This window comes from Gadus morhua, chromosome 11 (assembly GCF_902167405.1).
Source record: "Gadus morhua chromosome 11, gadMor3.0, whole genome shotgun sequence".
NCBI lineage: Eukaryota > Metazoa > Chordata > Actinopteri > Gadiformes > Gadidae > Gadus > Gadus morhua.
The window spans coordinates 29,752,295-29,765,790 of record NC_044058.1 but is presented as its reverse complement, the minus strand read 5'-3'; the positions used below and the strand labels follow the sequence as shown (position 1 = coordinate 29,765,790).

Below are 13,496 nucleotides of genomic sequence, written 5' to 3'. Positions count from 1 at the left end.
GTTTGTGTGTCTCTGTGTGTGGTGTGTGACGTGTCAGACAGACTCATCGACTGAGACACCCACTGCACCTCACACCTCTTTATCAACAGATGACTCAAATAAACTTGATCTCTCTCTCCGAGGGCGTCTGAGGCAGCGTGTTCATATGAACATTCATACGGGAACCTCACATCGTTTACGTCGAATCGTGTTTGGTTAAATATTAAAGCATATATTCAGAGATATATGCAAGTACAGTCAACAACGACCTCCACGTAACCTCATCTTTGAGTTGGGGTGATTATTCCTGATAAGACTCGATTGATTCTTGACTTAACGGATTCATTTCGACTTATCAAGGCAAATCCATCTCATCAACTGGTCAGCAGTTGATCAGAAGTACACCGTGATAGTGAAACCCGTGCAGGGGGCGTGTCTTCACACCCTCTTCCCAACTTTCTGTTCTTGGGATTGACGAGGCTGCTCTGAGAAGGGAAGCTGCTCTCATTCCTTTCTGATTTCGCAACGAATCAAATCATTCCCGTGACTATACACGCGCGCGTGCGTGCGTGTCTAATTCCGTCGCAGATGGACGGATTTTCCAGCGAATCGTCAGGGGCTGACGGGGGGTCATCCTCTATTTCAGAGGGGGGGGATCAGAGCCGGCTCCGTGACGTCAAGAGGCGCGCGGCTGGGCGGCGGCGGAGGGGGACAGCGCGCGGGGGGGGATGAGCCTCCACACCGACACACTGAGGAGAGGAGGCAGGACCATGGCGGCCGTCTGACAGTCCTCACGCCGCCGGGAGAAAAAAAAGAACATCTGGTAGGACTTTATTATTTACTGCTGTTCTCCGATCTGTCGTTCTGTGAGAAGCGTCTTTTGGTTCTTGGATTTCAGCGCCGCTCCTCGGTCCTCTCGCTGACCTCTGATCAGTTAACACACGGTGATCTAAATGTTCTCTGTTCTCCGTGAATGGTCTTGCGGATGTCCGGGCGACGCGGAGACGTGCAGCGGGCTACTGGTTATATTCCGTCTGAACTGGGGGCAGTGGTCGGCGCTGTGCCTTTGTCTAGCTGCGCTCCTAGTCGGCATAGCTCCACTTCTCCACAGAATCCTAGACTACATATCCGCATCGCCCGAGAAGAGGGATACCGACTGATTAAAGCACGTGTACGGAGAGGATGGGTTGTAAAGCGGTCCCATTCAGTCCCAGTGGGTAGAACAGACTAATGAGGAAAGCTCCTGTGGTTCTGTCCGACCGCGTTTTCAGGACCCGCAGCAGTAGAGCTGTCGCTAAATGACCCAAACACCCTTTAAATTAAATACAGGGGAACACACGTCGCGATGGATGCCAGAGATTCCTAGTTCTCATCCTGATCTACACGTATACGTGTGGAGAAAAGACCCTCCTGCATCGAGGGCGGAGGGGATTCCATCACTCGCCTCGTCTCCCTCCTCGCGCCGTGGATGCTGAGACGTTCTACTACATCCCCATGGCAACACTTACCAGAGCGAGCTCGCGGCGCTCACAGCGGGGGGTTTCCTACTTCGGCATAGCGCGATGTCTCCATATCGAGCCGAATTAAAATCATGTGACAGCCTTGGCAGCGAGCTGCTCGGAGCTCCCGTCTCATTAGGGGACTGCGGACCTTGGTGAGGCCTCGCTTCAGGTCATCTGATGCATCATTAGATTATAATGATAAGACCTGCATGGGGTCAAGGGAGATGAGTTACAGATATATTGATGACACCGTTTTCATCCAAAAGAAGGGTTTGAAGGTTTGAAAGTTCTCCATGTGCATCATGTAGATACAAAGCAGCCAGAGTTCAGCCACTCACGTGCTGATGGAGTTAAAACCAACAAGGAGCAGAGGTTGGGGTCACAAGAATATTCCCGCCCTAAAAATGGGGTCCCAGGCCCAGACAGGCTGGGGTTCCCCTTGGCTGTAGTACGGTCTATGGTCTCCACCAGAACAGGCCCGTCCCCTGAGCAGGTTCTATCTCCCCAGCTGCGGGCCTCAGACCCCAGCCCCCAGTTACAGGTGTCCCCGCCCCTCCAGGTCCCGCCATGGGGAAGGACTACTACCAGACCCTGGGGATCCCCAAGGCCTCCAACGAGGAGGAGATCAAGAAGGCGTACCGCCGCATGGCGCTGCGCTTCCACCCCGACAAGAACAAGGAGGCCAACGCCGAGGACAAGTTCAAGGAGGTGGCCGAGGCGTACGAGGTCCTGAGCGACCCCAAGAAGAGGGCGGTCTACGACCAGCTGGGGGAGGAAGGTGAGCCCGGAAGACCCCCGCGCCCTGTTGGGTCTGGGAGGGTCGGGGTTTACTGTGTGTGTGTGTGTGTGTGTGTGTGTGTGTGTGTGTGTGTGTGTGTGTGTGTGTGTGTGTGTGTGTGTGTGTGTGTGTGTTTACCTTGTGTGATTGTGTGTTGGTGTGTGTTGTTGTGTGTTTACCATCTGTTGGTGTGTGTTTACCGTGTGTTGCTGTTTGTTGTTGTGTGTTTACCGTGTGTTGGTGTGTGTTCACCGTGTGTTTACCGTGTCTCAGTCTGTGATTTAGTCTGTCTTCTGCATGTCTGACGCCGTCGGCTGCTTCTGTCTAATTAGCCGAGCCTGTACCCCAACACTAGCACCTCGAATAACTCCTGATGCCTTATATGGTTAGTGCACTACAACAGTTTGTGTGTGTGTGTGTGTGTGTGTGTGTGTGTGTGTGTGTGTGTGTGTGTGTGTGTGTGTGTGTGTGTGTGTGTGTGTGTGTGTGTGTGTGTGTGTGTGTGTGTGTGTGTGTGCGCGCGCGCTAACAGGCTGACATGTGTAGGCGGTTTCTGTTTAGGTGTTTGTGTGTGGGTGTGTACTGCGCGCAGACGTAAGGAAAGCCTTGCCTGCTCTCTGACGGCGCTGCCAGCAGCTTGTTCTGTTAGACACACACAGAGGCCTTCCGGCCCACCTCAGCTCCACACCCCCCCACTAGTACTCACTGGAGTCTCTGTCTCCCGCTCGCTCTCGCTCTAACCTCCTCTCTCTCCTCTCTGAGCTCTTGCTGCTCATCCATCACACACCTAGCGCTGGTGATGATGACACGCTCGTTCACGGGTGCCATCGTGTCATGGGACCCGGCCTTGTGTTTTGAAACCGAAGCACATGGCCAGCATCACATCCCCCGCCGTGTCTGGTCCCCGGTGACATCATGTTGGATCACATGACTATTTACTATCAACATGAAGCCTTAAGCAGCCGTCTGCATCCAGAGCGACTTCAGGGAATCCCCCGAGACGCACGTCTTAAGGGGCGGGCGGCTGGGGCTGGGGGGGGCACCTGACTCTCAGATGGCTGCAGGAGACAGGACAGAGCGTCCACCACTAGACCAGCCTGCCCCTGACAGGCGCACAGACCCCCCCCCCCCCGTGCTCATTAACTGATGGGGACCTGATCCATGGGGGGTAGGACCAGGTATTAACGTAACAGGACTCCAATGTGTTAACCTGTCTGTCTCTCTCCCCCGTCTGTCTCCCTCCCTCCCCCCTCCCTCCCTCTCCCTCTCCCCCCTCACTCTCTCTCCCTCCCCCCTCCCTCCCTCCCTCCCTCCCTCCCCATTCTCTCTCCCTCCCCCCTCCCTCTCTCTCCCTCCCCCTCCCTCCCTCTCCCCCCTCCCTCTCTCTCCCTCCCCCTCCCTCCCTCTCCCTCCCCCTCCCTCCCTCTCCCCCCTCCCTCTCCCTCCCCCCTCCGTCCCTCTCCCCCAGGCCTGAAGACGGGGGGTAGTGGCTCCTCCGGGGCCCCGGGGGGCTCCACCTACCACTACACCTTCCACGGAGACCCCCACGCCACCTTCGCCTCCTTCTTCGGGGGCTCCAACCCCTTCGACATGTTCTTCGGCTCGCGGACCCACGGCCACCCGGGCCGGCCCAACGGCTTCCCGTTCCAGGGGGGGGGCGGGGGGGGGGACCACCACCACGTCCACAACGAGGGCGAGCAGGACATGGGCGACCTCGACGAGGACGACCCCTTCGGACACTTCCGGCAGTTCGGCTTCCCCACGGCGGGGGGTCTGAACAACGGGTTCCCGCCCGGCGAGGGCCGGCGGAGACGCGGGGGAGGGGGCCACTCGGACCGCCTGGGGACGCACCGGCGGCAGCAGGACCCCCCCGTGCTGCACGAGCTGAAGGTCTCCCTGGAGGAGGTGTTCCACGGCTGCACCAAGCGCATGAAGATCACACGGCGCCGCCTCAACCCCGACGGCCGCAGCTCGCGCACCGAGGACAAGATCCTGAACATCGTCATCAAGAAGGGCTGGAAGGAGGGCACCAAGATCACCTTCCCCAAGGAGGGCGACGAGACCCCCGACAACATCCCCGCCGACATCGCCTTCGTGCTCAAGGACAAGGGCCACGCCCACTTCCAGAGGGACGGCTCCAACATCGTCCACAGCTGCAAGGTCACCCTTAAGGAGGTGAGACGTCCCCGTGTGTGTGTGTGTGTGTGTGTGTGTGTCCGTGTGTCCGTGTGTGTGTGTGTGTGTGTGTGTGTGTGTGTCCGTGTGTGTGTGTGTGTGTGTGTGTGTGTGTGATAGAGAGTGATATTATAGGGCGCAGTGGAGTGTCTGTGTCACTGCGGTGTCACTGAGGACGGAGGAATGTGGTGTCCCCGTGTGACGGCTTCACTCAGCGAACCGCCCGGCTCCCTCGGCCCGGACCACTGGAGACACATCAGAGGACCCTGCTCTGTACACTGTGCCCTACACTGTACACTGTACACTGTACCCTACACTGTACACTGTGCCCTACACTGTACACTGTACACTGTACCCTACACTGTACACTGTACCCTACACTGTACACTGTGCCCTACACTGTACACTGTACCCTACACTGTACACCAGACACTGATCTGTACACCAGACACTGATCTGTACACCAGACACTGAACGGTACACCAGACACTGAACGGTACACCAGACACTGAACTGTACACTAGACATGTCACAGTACACTAGACACTGAACTGTAGACCAGACACTGAACTGTACACTAGACATGTCACAGTACACTAGACACTGAACTGTACACTAGACACTGAACTGTACACTAGACACTAAACTGTACACTAGACACTGAACTGTACACTAGACACTGAACTGTACACTAGACACTGAACTGTACACTAGACACTGAACTGTACACTAGACACTGAACTGTACACTAGACACTGAACTGTACACTAGACACTGAACTGTACACTAGACATGTCACAGTAAACTAGACACTGAACTGTACACCAGACACTGAACTGTACCCCAGACACTGAACTGTACCCCAGACACTGAACTGTACACTAGACACTGAACTGTACACCAGACACTGAACTGTACACCAGACACTGAACTGTACACCAGACACTAAACTGTACCACAGACACTGACCAGTACACTAGACACTAGTCCGTACACTAGACACTAGTCCGTACACTAGACACTAGTCCGTACACTAGACACTGCACTGTGCACCACCCTGTACACTCGTCCTCCCTTTACTACACAGCAACACCAATGCAAGCAGACGGACACAAACGACTTTGTGTTTGTGTAATGAGTTGAGTCTCACTGAGATCCAAACCTCTTCTCCAGCAGCGACTGGGCCAAAGAAGCAGCAGACGTGTCGGCGTGTGTTAGCCTGTGTGTGCGTTACTCTGTGTGTGTGTGCTTGGGTTCCTGTGTGTTCAGAGACTCTCTGGAGACACGCACACGTGCAGCAGCGAGCATATGAGCATCCTGGGGGGGGGGGTGACGCCTCAGTATTTCATTAGCCGCTCTGACACAGCAGAGCGCTCTGATCCGTCCGTGAAATGAAACACGGCCGTTCGATGAGTCCCGGAGCGCTGCTCATCACGGGGGTGTTTAGAATGGCAGGGGGGCTACAACTAGGGGTGGGGGGGGGGGGGGGGGACAACATGGCCGCCCGGCGGGCTGCCTGGTGGTGCTAAAGGTCGCGGCTGCAGTGTGAGTCCCTCTTTTAGGAGGTAGACGGAAGGGGGTCCGGTTATTAGAACTATGTACTCCAGCGAGGGCGTTTATCAGACCCTTTAATCCAAAGCGATTTACAATGAGTCCATTAGTCAGAAGAAAGAGAAACAACAATATGTCTCTGTGGGTACAGGAAGGATGTTCATAGAACCAAGAGCCAAGCACTAACCATCACTAGGTTAACCCATTCCCCGTGTACAACACAGATAGCTAGGACTAGATGATACACAATGCTAATCATATTTTGAAGTGCCAGGACTGACAACATACGATAAGTGTGTCCATTAAGGGCCTTTGAGTATATTGTTTGTCTGTTGGATTATCTGACTGGTGTTGTTAATGTTAGATTCCGAACGCATTATTACATTATCGTTTAAAGGCAGAGGTGTCTAGTTATTGGAGAGTCCTGTCCAATCAGGAGCCGGTATTAAAGAGGGGCAGTTGAAGGGTTCGGTCCTCGTCTGGGAACAGGCAGCCTGGAGACTGACATCAGACCAGACTGGATTTAAAAACAAGACGTGTTGCTGATTAAGTTACGCTACAAAAAGAATACTCCCAGAGCCAAGTCTGCTCTGAAGGGTGGTGGTGGTGGAGGAACCCGGTGTCCCTCCGTCTGAAGGGTGGTGGTGGAGGAACCTGGTGTCCCTCCGTCTGAAGGGTGGTGGTGGTGGAGGAACCCGGTGTCCCTCCGTCTGAAGGGTGGTGGTGGTGGAGGAACCTGGTGTCCCTCCGTCTGAAGGGTGGTGGTGGAGGAACCTGGTGTCCCTCCGTCTGAAGGGTGGTGGTGGAGGAACCCGGTGTCCCTCCGTCTGAAGGGTGGTGGTGGTGGAGGAACCTGGTGTCCCTCCGTCTGAAGGGTGGTGGTGGAGGAACCTGGTGTCCCTCCGTCTGAAGGGTGGTGGTGGAGGAACCCGGTGTCCCTCCGTCTGAAGGGTGGTGGTGGTGGAGGAACCTGGTGTCCCTCCGTCTGAAGGGTGGTGGTGGAGGAACCTGGTGTCCCTCCGTCTGAAGGGTGGTGGTGGAGGAACCTGGTGTCCCTCCGTCTGAAGGGTGGTGGTGGAGGAACCTGGTGTCCCTCCGTCTGAAGGGTGGTGGTGGTGGAGGAACCTGGTGTCCCTCCGTCTGAAGGGTGGTGGTGGAGGAACCTGGTGTCCCTCCGTCTGAAGGGTGGTGGTGGAGGAACCCGGTGTCCCTCCGTCTGAAGGGTGGTGGTGGAGGAACCTGGTGTCCCTCCGTCTGAAGGGTGGTGGTGGAGGAACCTGGTGTCCCTCCGTCTGAAGGGTGGTGGTGGTGGAGGAACCTGGTGTCCCTCCGTCCACACTCAATAACCTCTACCCACCCCTCAGAACGCTGCTCTGAGATGATGTGGGGGTGGTGGAGGTGGTGGTGGTGGTGGAGGTGCAGGTGGTGGTGGTGGAGGTGGTGGTGGTGGAGGTGTTGGTGGTGGTGTTGGTGGTGGTGTTGGTGGTGGAGGTGGTGTTGGTGGAGGTGCTGCAGCAGTGCAGCACCTCCACCAACTGTTCAGAGCACTGCTGCAGTGGAAAGCCACCGCAGCCCACTGCACCCTCGTCGTCCAATCCGCTGCCAGCGTTGCACTGCACCCTCATCGTCCAATCCGCTGCCAGCGTTGCACTGCACCGACCACACAGCCTCGCTGGAGCCGCGGCTACGGGATTAGCATTAGCATACGCTCACCGCGCACAGGGAAGGTAAACTGTGTGTTATCATTCCAGCTACGTGTGTACTCCACAATGCTGCTAAATAAAGAAACCGTTCAGCAGCACTCATAGAGAGGGGGGGGGGGCACACAGCAGCACTCATAGAGGGGGGGGGGGGGGGGCACACAGCAGCACTCATAGAGGGGGGGGGGGCACACAGCAGCACTCATCGAGGGGGGGGGGGCACACAGCAGCACTCATCGAGGGGGGGGGGGCACACAGCAGCACTTATAGAGGGGGGGGGGGCACACAGCAGCACTCATCGAGGGGGGGGGGGGGGCACACAGCAGCAATCATAGAGGGGGGGGGCACACAGCAGCACTCATAGAGGGGGGGGGGCACACAGCAGCACTCATAGAGCCGGTTCTGTCAGACAGTTAGAGGCTGGTTTGAAGTTCCACAAGCATCCCTCTGCTGCAGCTAGGTAGCCTAGCTGCAGCTAGGTAGCCTAGCATGACCCTGTGCTCGGATAGCTACGGCCTCCTGATGCCGCTACGTTTACATTGAGGGCCTTCAGCGGACGCACTTGTTCAGAGCCTAGGTGAACCATGACGAGGTGAGCCCTGACCAGGTGAGCCCTGACCAGGTGAGCCCTGACCAGGGGAGCCCTGACCAGGTGAACCCTGACCAGGTGAGCCCTGAGTCTCTTGGGGAGCTGGTGAGCGACTGCGGTCCTGACGCAGGGAGAAGACATTTGAAGGTGATGGCGGATGTGTCCTCATGCGTTCACCGCGCGGTGCTCTGCCCCACATAGAACCGTTTCCTCCTTATACGGAGACATCCGGAAGGCAGCCAATGGCCGCCCATCACAGGTCAGCGGTGACCGCGTGGGGGTCTGAGCGCCAGACGAGAGGCGGGAGACGGGAGCCTCTCCCTGTTGGTTTCAGGAGAGCGCTAAACTAATTGTCCTGGCATTTCAGCTGCTTATGTAAGTCCTCAGGGAGCCGGGATCACGGTAAACCCGGTCCATCATGTACCGAGGAGCAACTCTTACACTTAAAAGAGTGTTTGTGTGTTTGTGCGTATGCGTGAATGTGCGCACATACGTGTGCGTGTGTGTGTGTGTGTGTGCATGTACCCTGTGAAACATATTCTGAGAAGCAGAGCAACTTTTAGATTTACAGTTAAAGAGCGTTTGTGTGTGTGTGTGTGTGTGTGTGTGTGTGTGTGTGTGTGTGTGTGTGTGTGTGTGTGTGTGTGTGTGTGTGTGTGTGTGTGTGTGTGTGTGTGTGTGCTGAAGGTTCTGGGGCTCTGTCTGAGCCATAAGGATTATGCAATCAGCAGGTCTTTGGTCCAGCTGGCAGTATGTTGTGGGCGCCATGGCAACGTGTTTGTGTGTCTGTGTGTTTGTGTGTCTGTGTGTTGGGGTGCTGGGGGGGGGGGGGGGGGGGGGGGGTGGGGTGTTCTGTGGTGAATGGACATGAGTTCATAATAGTAAATGACACGACCCCCGGCCGCCTGCTGAATGACGTGTGACGTACAGGAATCTCCTGGCAGCCGCACAGAACGGACTCAGCCCTATAGTGCCCCTCGACAGCCCCCCTCACCCCATCAATACCCCCCTAACACCCCCTCACCCCATCAATACCCCCCCAACACCCCCCGTCACCCCATCAATACCCCCCCCCAACACCACCCCCCTCACCCCATCAATACCCCCCTAACACCCCCGTCACCCCATCAATACCCTCCTAACACCACCCTCACCCCATCAATACCCCCCCCAACACCCCCCTCACCCCATCAATACCCCCCCAACACCCCCCTCACCCCATCAATACCCCCCTAACACCCCCCTCACCCCATCAATACCCCCCTAACACCCCCCTCACCCCATCAATACCCCCCCTAACACCCCCCGTCACCCCATCAATACCCCCCTAATACCCCCCTCACCCCATCAATACCCCCCCCTAACACCCCCCCGTCACCCCATCCATACCCCCCCCAACACCCCCCCCGTCACCCCATCCATACCCCCCCTAAGCACCCAGCCCTCATCCCCCCCCCCCCCCCTCCCTGCTCCCCTCTCCTAGAGGCCCCCAGACAGCGACACCCTTCTAAGAACCAGTCCTCAGACTCATGCTGAGAGACGGGGGGCTGGTGTTATCTTTATCGCCATGGCGACGGCGTTGGGAGTAGGCGGAGGAGAGTCTGGCCAGGGAGGCGGTGGTACGTCCGTCTGTCCCTGGCTCGCCCAGGGACAGATGGTTAGATTACCGCCCTGGAGTAGAGGAGAGGTACGGTTACTGACGCTCATTAGAGAGGAGTTTATCTGGAGTTTATCTGGAGGGGAGCGGGAGGCCGTTTACACCAACTAATATATCCACTGAATAAACCTACTGCTCGTCTCTCTCTCTCTCTCTCTCTCTCTCTCTCTCTCTCTCTCTCTCTCTCTCTCTCTCTCTCTCTCTCTCTCTCTCTCTCTCTCTCTCTCTCTCTCTCTCTCTCTCTCTCTCTCTCTCTCTCTCTCTCTCTCTCTCTCTCTCTCTCTCTCTCTCTCTCTCTCTCTCTCCTGGTAGCTCAACCCCCAGGGTGGAAGTACCAGGATAATTCTGTGTATTTTTGTGTGTGTGTGGGTTTCTTCGTTTCTGTGTGTGTGGGTGTGTCCATTTTTTTCAAGAGGGTTATTCGGTGTGTGTGTGTGTGTGTGTGTGTGTGTGTTTCTTTTACTTCAAGCCCAGCCTGTTTGACATGCCCTCAAACTATTTACGAGCTCAGCCAATTCCAGCCTCACTTCGTTTGCTCTTGCTATGAGGCCGCTGCTAAATTTAGCGCCCAGTGCTATCTAGAGTCCTCAGAGCTCGGCCCAAGCACACACGCACACACACACACACACACACTCACACGTACACTCACGCACACACGCACACGCACGGCGGGCTCCCATCGTCGTTTAACTGTGTGTTTGCTAGGACTAGAAAGGCTGTGTTCTTTCCTTTCTGGGGATGGGGTCTCTGCCAAGATCTCCCTAGAGCTCCTCTCGTCTAAAGATGATCTGCTAGGAATACACAGTTCAGCTGTCACTCAGAACGCCTCGTAAACACAGCGGAGAGAGGCTGCTGTGGCACACACGAACGCACACACACGCACACGCATACACATGGACACACGCACGCACGCACGCACACGCACGCATTCATTAGCGTTGGTCTCTAGGACGAGCTAACAAAACATGGTGTTCACATTTTCTTCCTGCTGGTCATGGAAACATGAGGTCACTGAAGCTCCCGGGGCGGCGGTCACTAGTGGAGCGATGGCTTAACCCTTCCTCCTCCTCCCCCCCCCTCCTCCTCCTCCTCCTCCTCCCCCCCCCCTTCCTCCTCCTCCCCCCCCCCCTCCTCCTCCTCCTCCTCCTCCTCCTCCGCCTCCCCCTCCCCCCCCCCTCCTCCTCCTCCTCCTCCTCCTCCGCCTCCCCCTCCTCCCCCCTCCTCCTCCTCCTCCTCCTCTCCTCATTTTTTTCTATGGAAATCTTGTATGTATACACCTTTATTTATATTTCACATAACAAGATCTTCAAGTTTATATTTTATCACAGCTTAGCAGCTTTACGACCGTAGCCATTTCCCCAGGGAATTTTAAAGTATGCTAATCGTAATTCTCTCTCTCTCTCTCTCTCTCTCTCTCTCTCTCTCTCTCTCTCTCTCTCTCTCTCTCTCTCTCTCTCTCTCTCTCTCCCCCCCCCTCCAGGCTCTGTGTGGGTGCACAGTCAGCATCCCCACCCTGGATAAGCGTGTCATCGCGCTGCCCTGCCATGACATCATCCGCCCGGGCACGGTGAAGCGGCTGCGGGGGGAGGGGCTGCCCTTCCCCAAGAACCCCTCGCAGCGCGGCGACCTCATCGTGGAGTTCTCCGTCCACTTCCCCGACCGCATCCCGCCCCAGTCCCGCGAGATCATCCGACAGCACCTCCCTCAGTCGTAGAACACGACGCACACACAGGCACACAGGAACACACACCGGACCACCCCCCATCTCCACCCCCCCCCCCACGAGGACAAGGACGCGCCCGAACCCCCGCCCCCCACCCCCCCCCCCCCCGACACTCCACCCCTGGACCCCCGCCCCCCCCCCGACCCTCCCGGTCTCAAAGGCGACCCTGACCCCCCCCAGACCTGCGGGAGATAGTGGACCCCCCCCACTGGACCCTGACCTCCGACCCTGACCCCCCAGGCGACCTCTGGGAGGCAGTGGACCCCCCACTGGACCCTGACCTCCGACCCTGACCTTTGAACCTGACCCCCCCCTGACCTCCGGGAGGCAGTGGACCCCCCCCACTGGACCCTGACCCCCCCCTCAGGACGGCGTCGGCACAATTTATGCTTTTAGTGAATTTAACAAAATCCTTGAAGTTTTTGCGTTTTTATTAATGACTTTATTAATGAATAGTGTTTTCTACACAGCAGCAGCCGCTGGCCCCTATCTGCGTGTTTTCTGACGAACAAACCCAAAGGAGATTTTTTTAAATGGAACATTTCGAGGATCTTCTCTTGTAAAGGGCGGCCTCCATTTGGACTCTTCTTCTTCTTACCTTCGGTGTACCAGCAACTGACCTCAGCGTTTTCAAATAAGGTTTTTTAAGTTTTTCAATGTTTGAAAAAAGCAAACTAGCAAGACACGGACATCGATCTGTGTGTGAGTCGAGGCGCCGCCGTTATGAATGTGCACACAAAGCCCCCAGCCTCCTGACATACTCAGTGACGGACCTCCACTGCGGCAGGAACCCTGACCACGACAATCTCCCGCCAGCAGGGCGTTCGGTTCTCCGCTGAAAGGTGCTTCGTTCTCTGGAGCCATGAGCCGCCATCTCAGCGCCGGAGGGACTTTAACGTGCCTTAATCCTATCGTATCATTAGTATTACTGCACACACATACTGGCCCGACGAACACAGCATAGGTGCTGGGTCAACATTCACCGGTCTGACGTCGGAGACACGCTCGAGCCGCCACACGCTGGGAGAGGGATTAGAGAAGGAACACAAGCTCTTGCATATATTATTTCTGTACATAAGGAGGGACAGTAAACACGTATGATCATGCTACACCTTTTCTAACGCAGCCCAGAGGATTATCTCAGCTGACGCATCTTTACTTTTGTATTTATTCAGCTGCTGCGGTCGGACTAACTGCGTGTTCTGTGACGGTTCTCTGGGGAACCCGGCCCTACGCCGTCTGTCTCTGGTTCCTGAGGCGTCCCAACGCCTCTGGACCAGACCAGACCTGGTTAGGTTTAGACTAGAGTCTACGGGACCAGACCCTTAAGTCTGGTTTGGTGCTAGAGTGTTCTGGACTAGACCAGACCTGGTTTGGACTAGAGTCTTCTGGACCAGACCAGACCTGGTTAGGTTTAGACTAGAGTGTTCTGGACCAGGCCAGACCTGGTTAGGTTTAGACTAGAGTCTTCTGGACCAGACCAGACCTGATTTGGTTTAGACTAGAGTCTTCTGGACCAGACCAGAACTGGTTTGGTTTAGACCAGAGTCTTCTGGACCAGACCAGACCTGGTTTGGTTTAGACTAGAGTCTTATGGACCAGACCCTTAAGTCTTGTTTGGTGCTAGCGTGTTCTGGACCAGACCAGACCTGGTGTGGGTTTGATGAACGCCCACCACTTGTGATGTGATGACTGCTCTTGTTTCGACGTTGCATATATATATATATACATAAGTGTATGTACATATATGTAGATGCACAACCTGGGTGAAGGACTATTGTATAACACTGCAGCTGTTGTTCTCTGTTCCACCTGCAGGGGCGCTAAAAGCTCTCAAGAATC

General features: G+C 56.1%; 1 protein-coding gene across 2 annotated transcripts; it reads left to right on the top strand.

Annotated features, from left to right (window-relative positions):
• Window positions 1-646: 646 nt before the first annotated feature.
• On the top strand, window positions 647-11,736 carry dnajb5 (DnaJ heat shock protein family (Hsp40) member B5). Of its 2 annotated transcripts, none has more exons than XM_030370801.1 (4): window positions 647-802; window positions 2,041-2,259; window positions 3,728-4,434; window positions 11,412-11,735. In XM_030370801.1, the coding sequence occupies exons 2-4, from the start codon at window positions 2,049-2,051 to the stop codon at window positions 11,643-11,645; spliced, it is 1,152 nt and encodes a 383-aa protein (XP_030226661.1). In that variant the 5' UTR covers window positions 647-802; window positions 2,041-2,048; the 3' UTR covers window positions 11,646-11,735. The 2 variants fall into 2 exon arrangements, with proteins under 2 accessions (XP_030226661.1, XP_030226662.1); XM_030370802.1 differs by having other exon boundaries at window positions 656-802; window positions 1,990-2,259; window positions 11,412-11,736.
• Window positions 11,737-13,496: the final 1,760 nt, after the last annotated feature.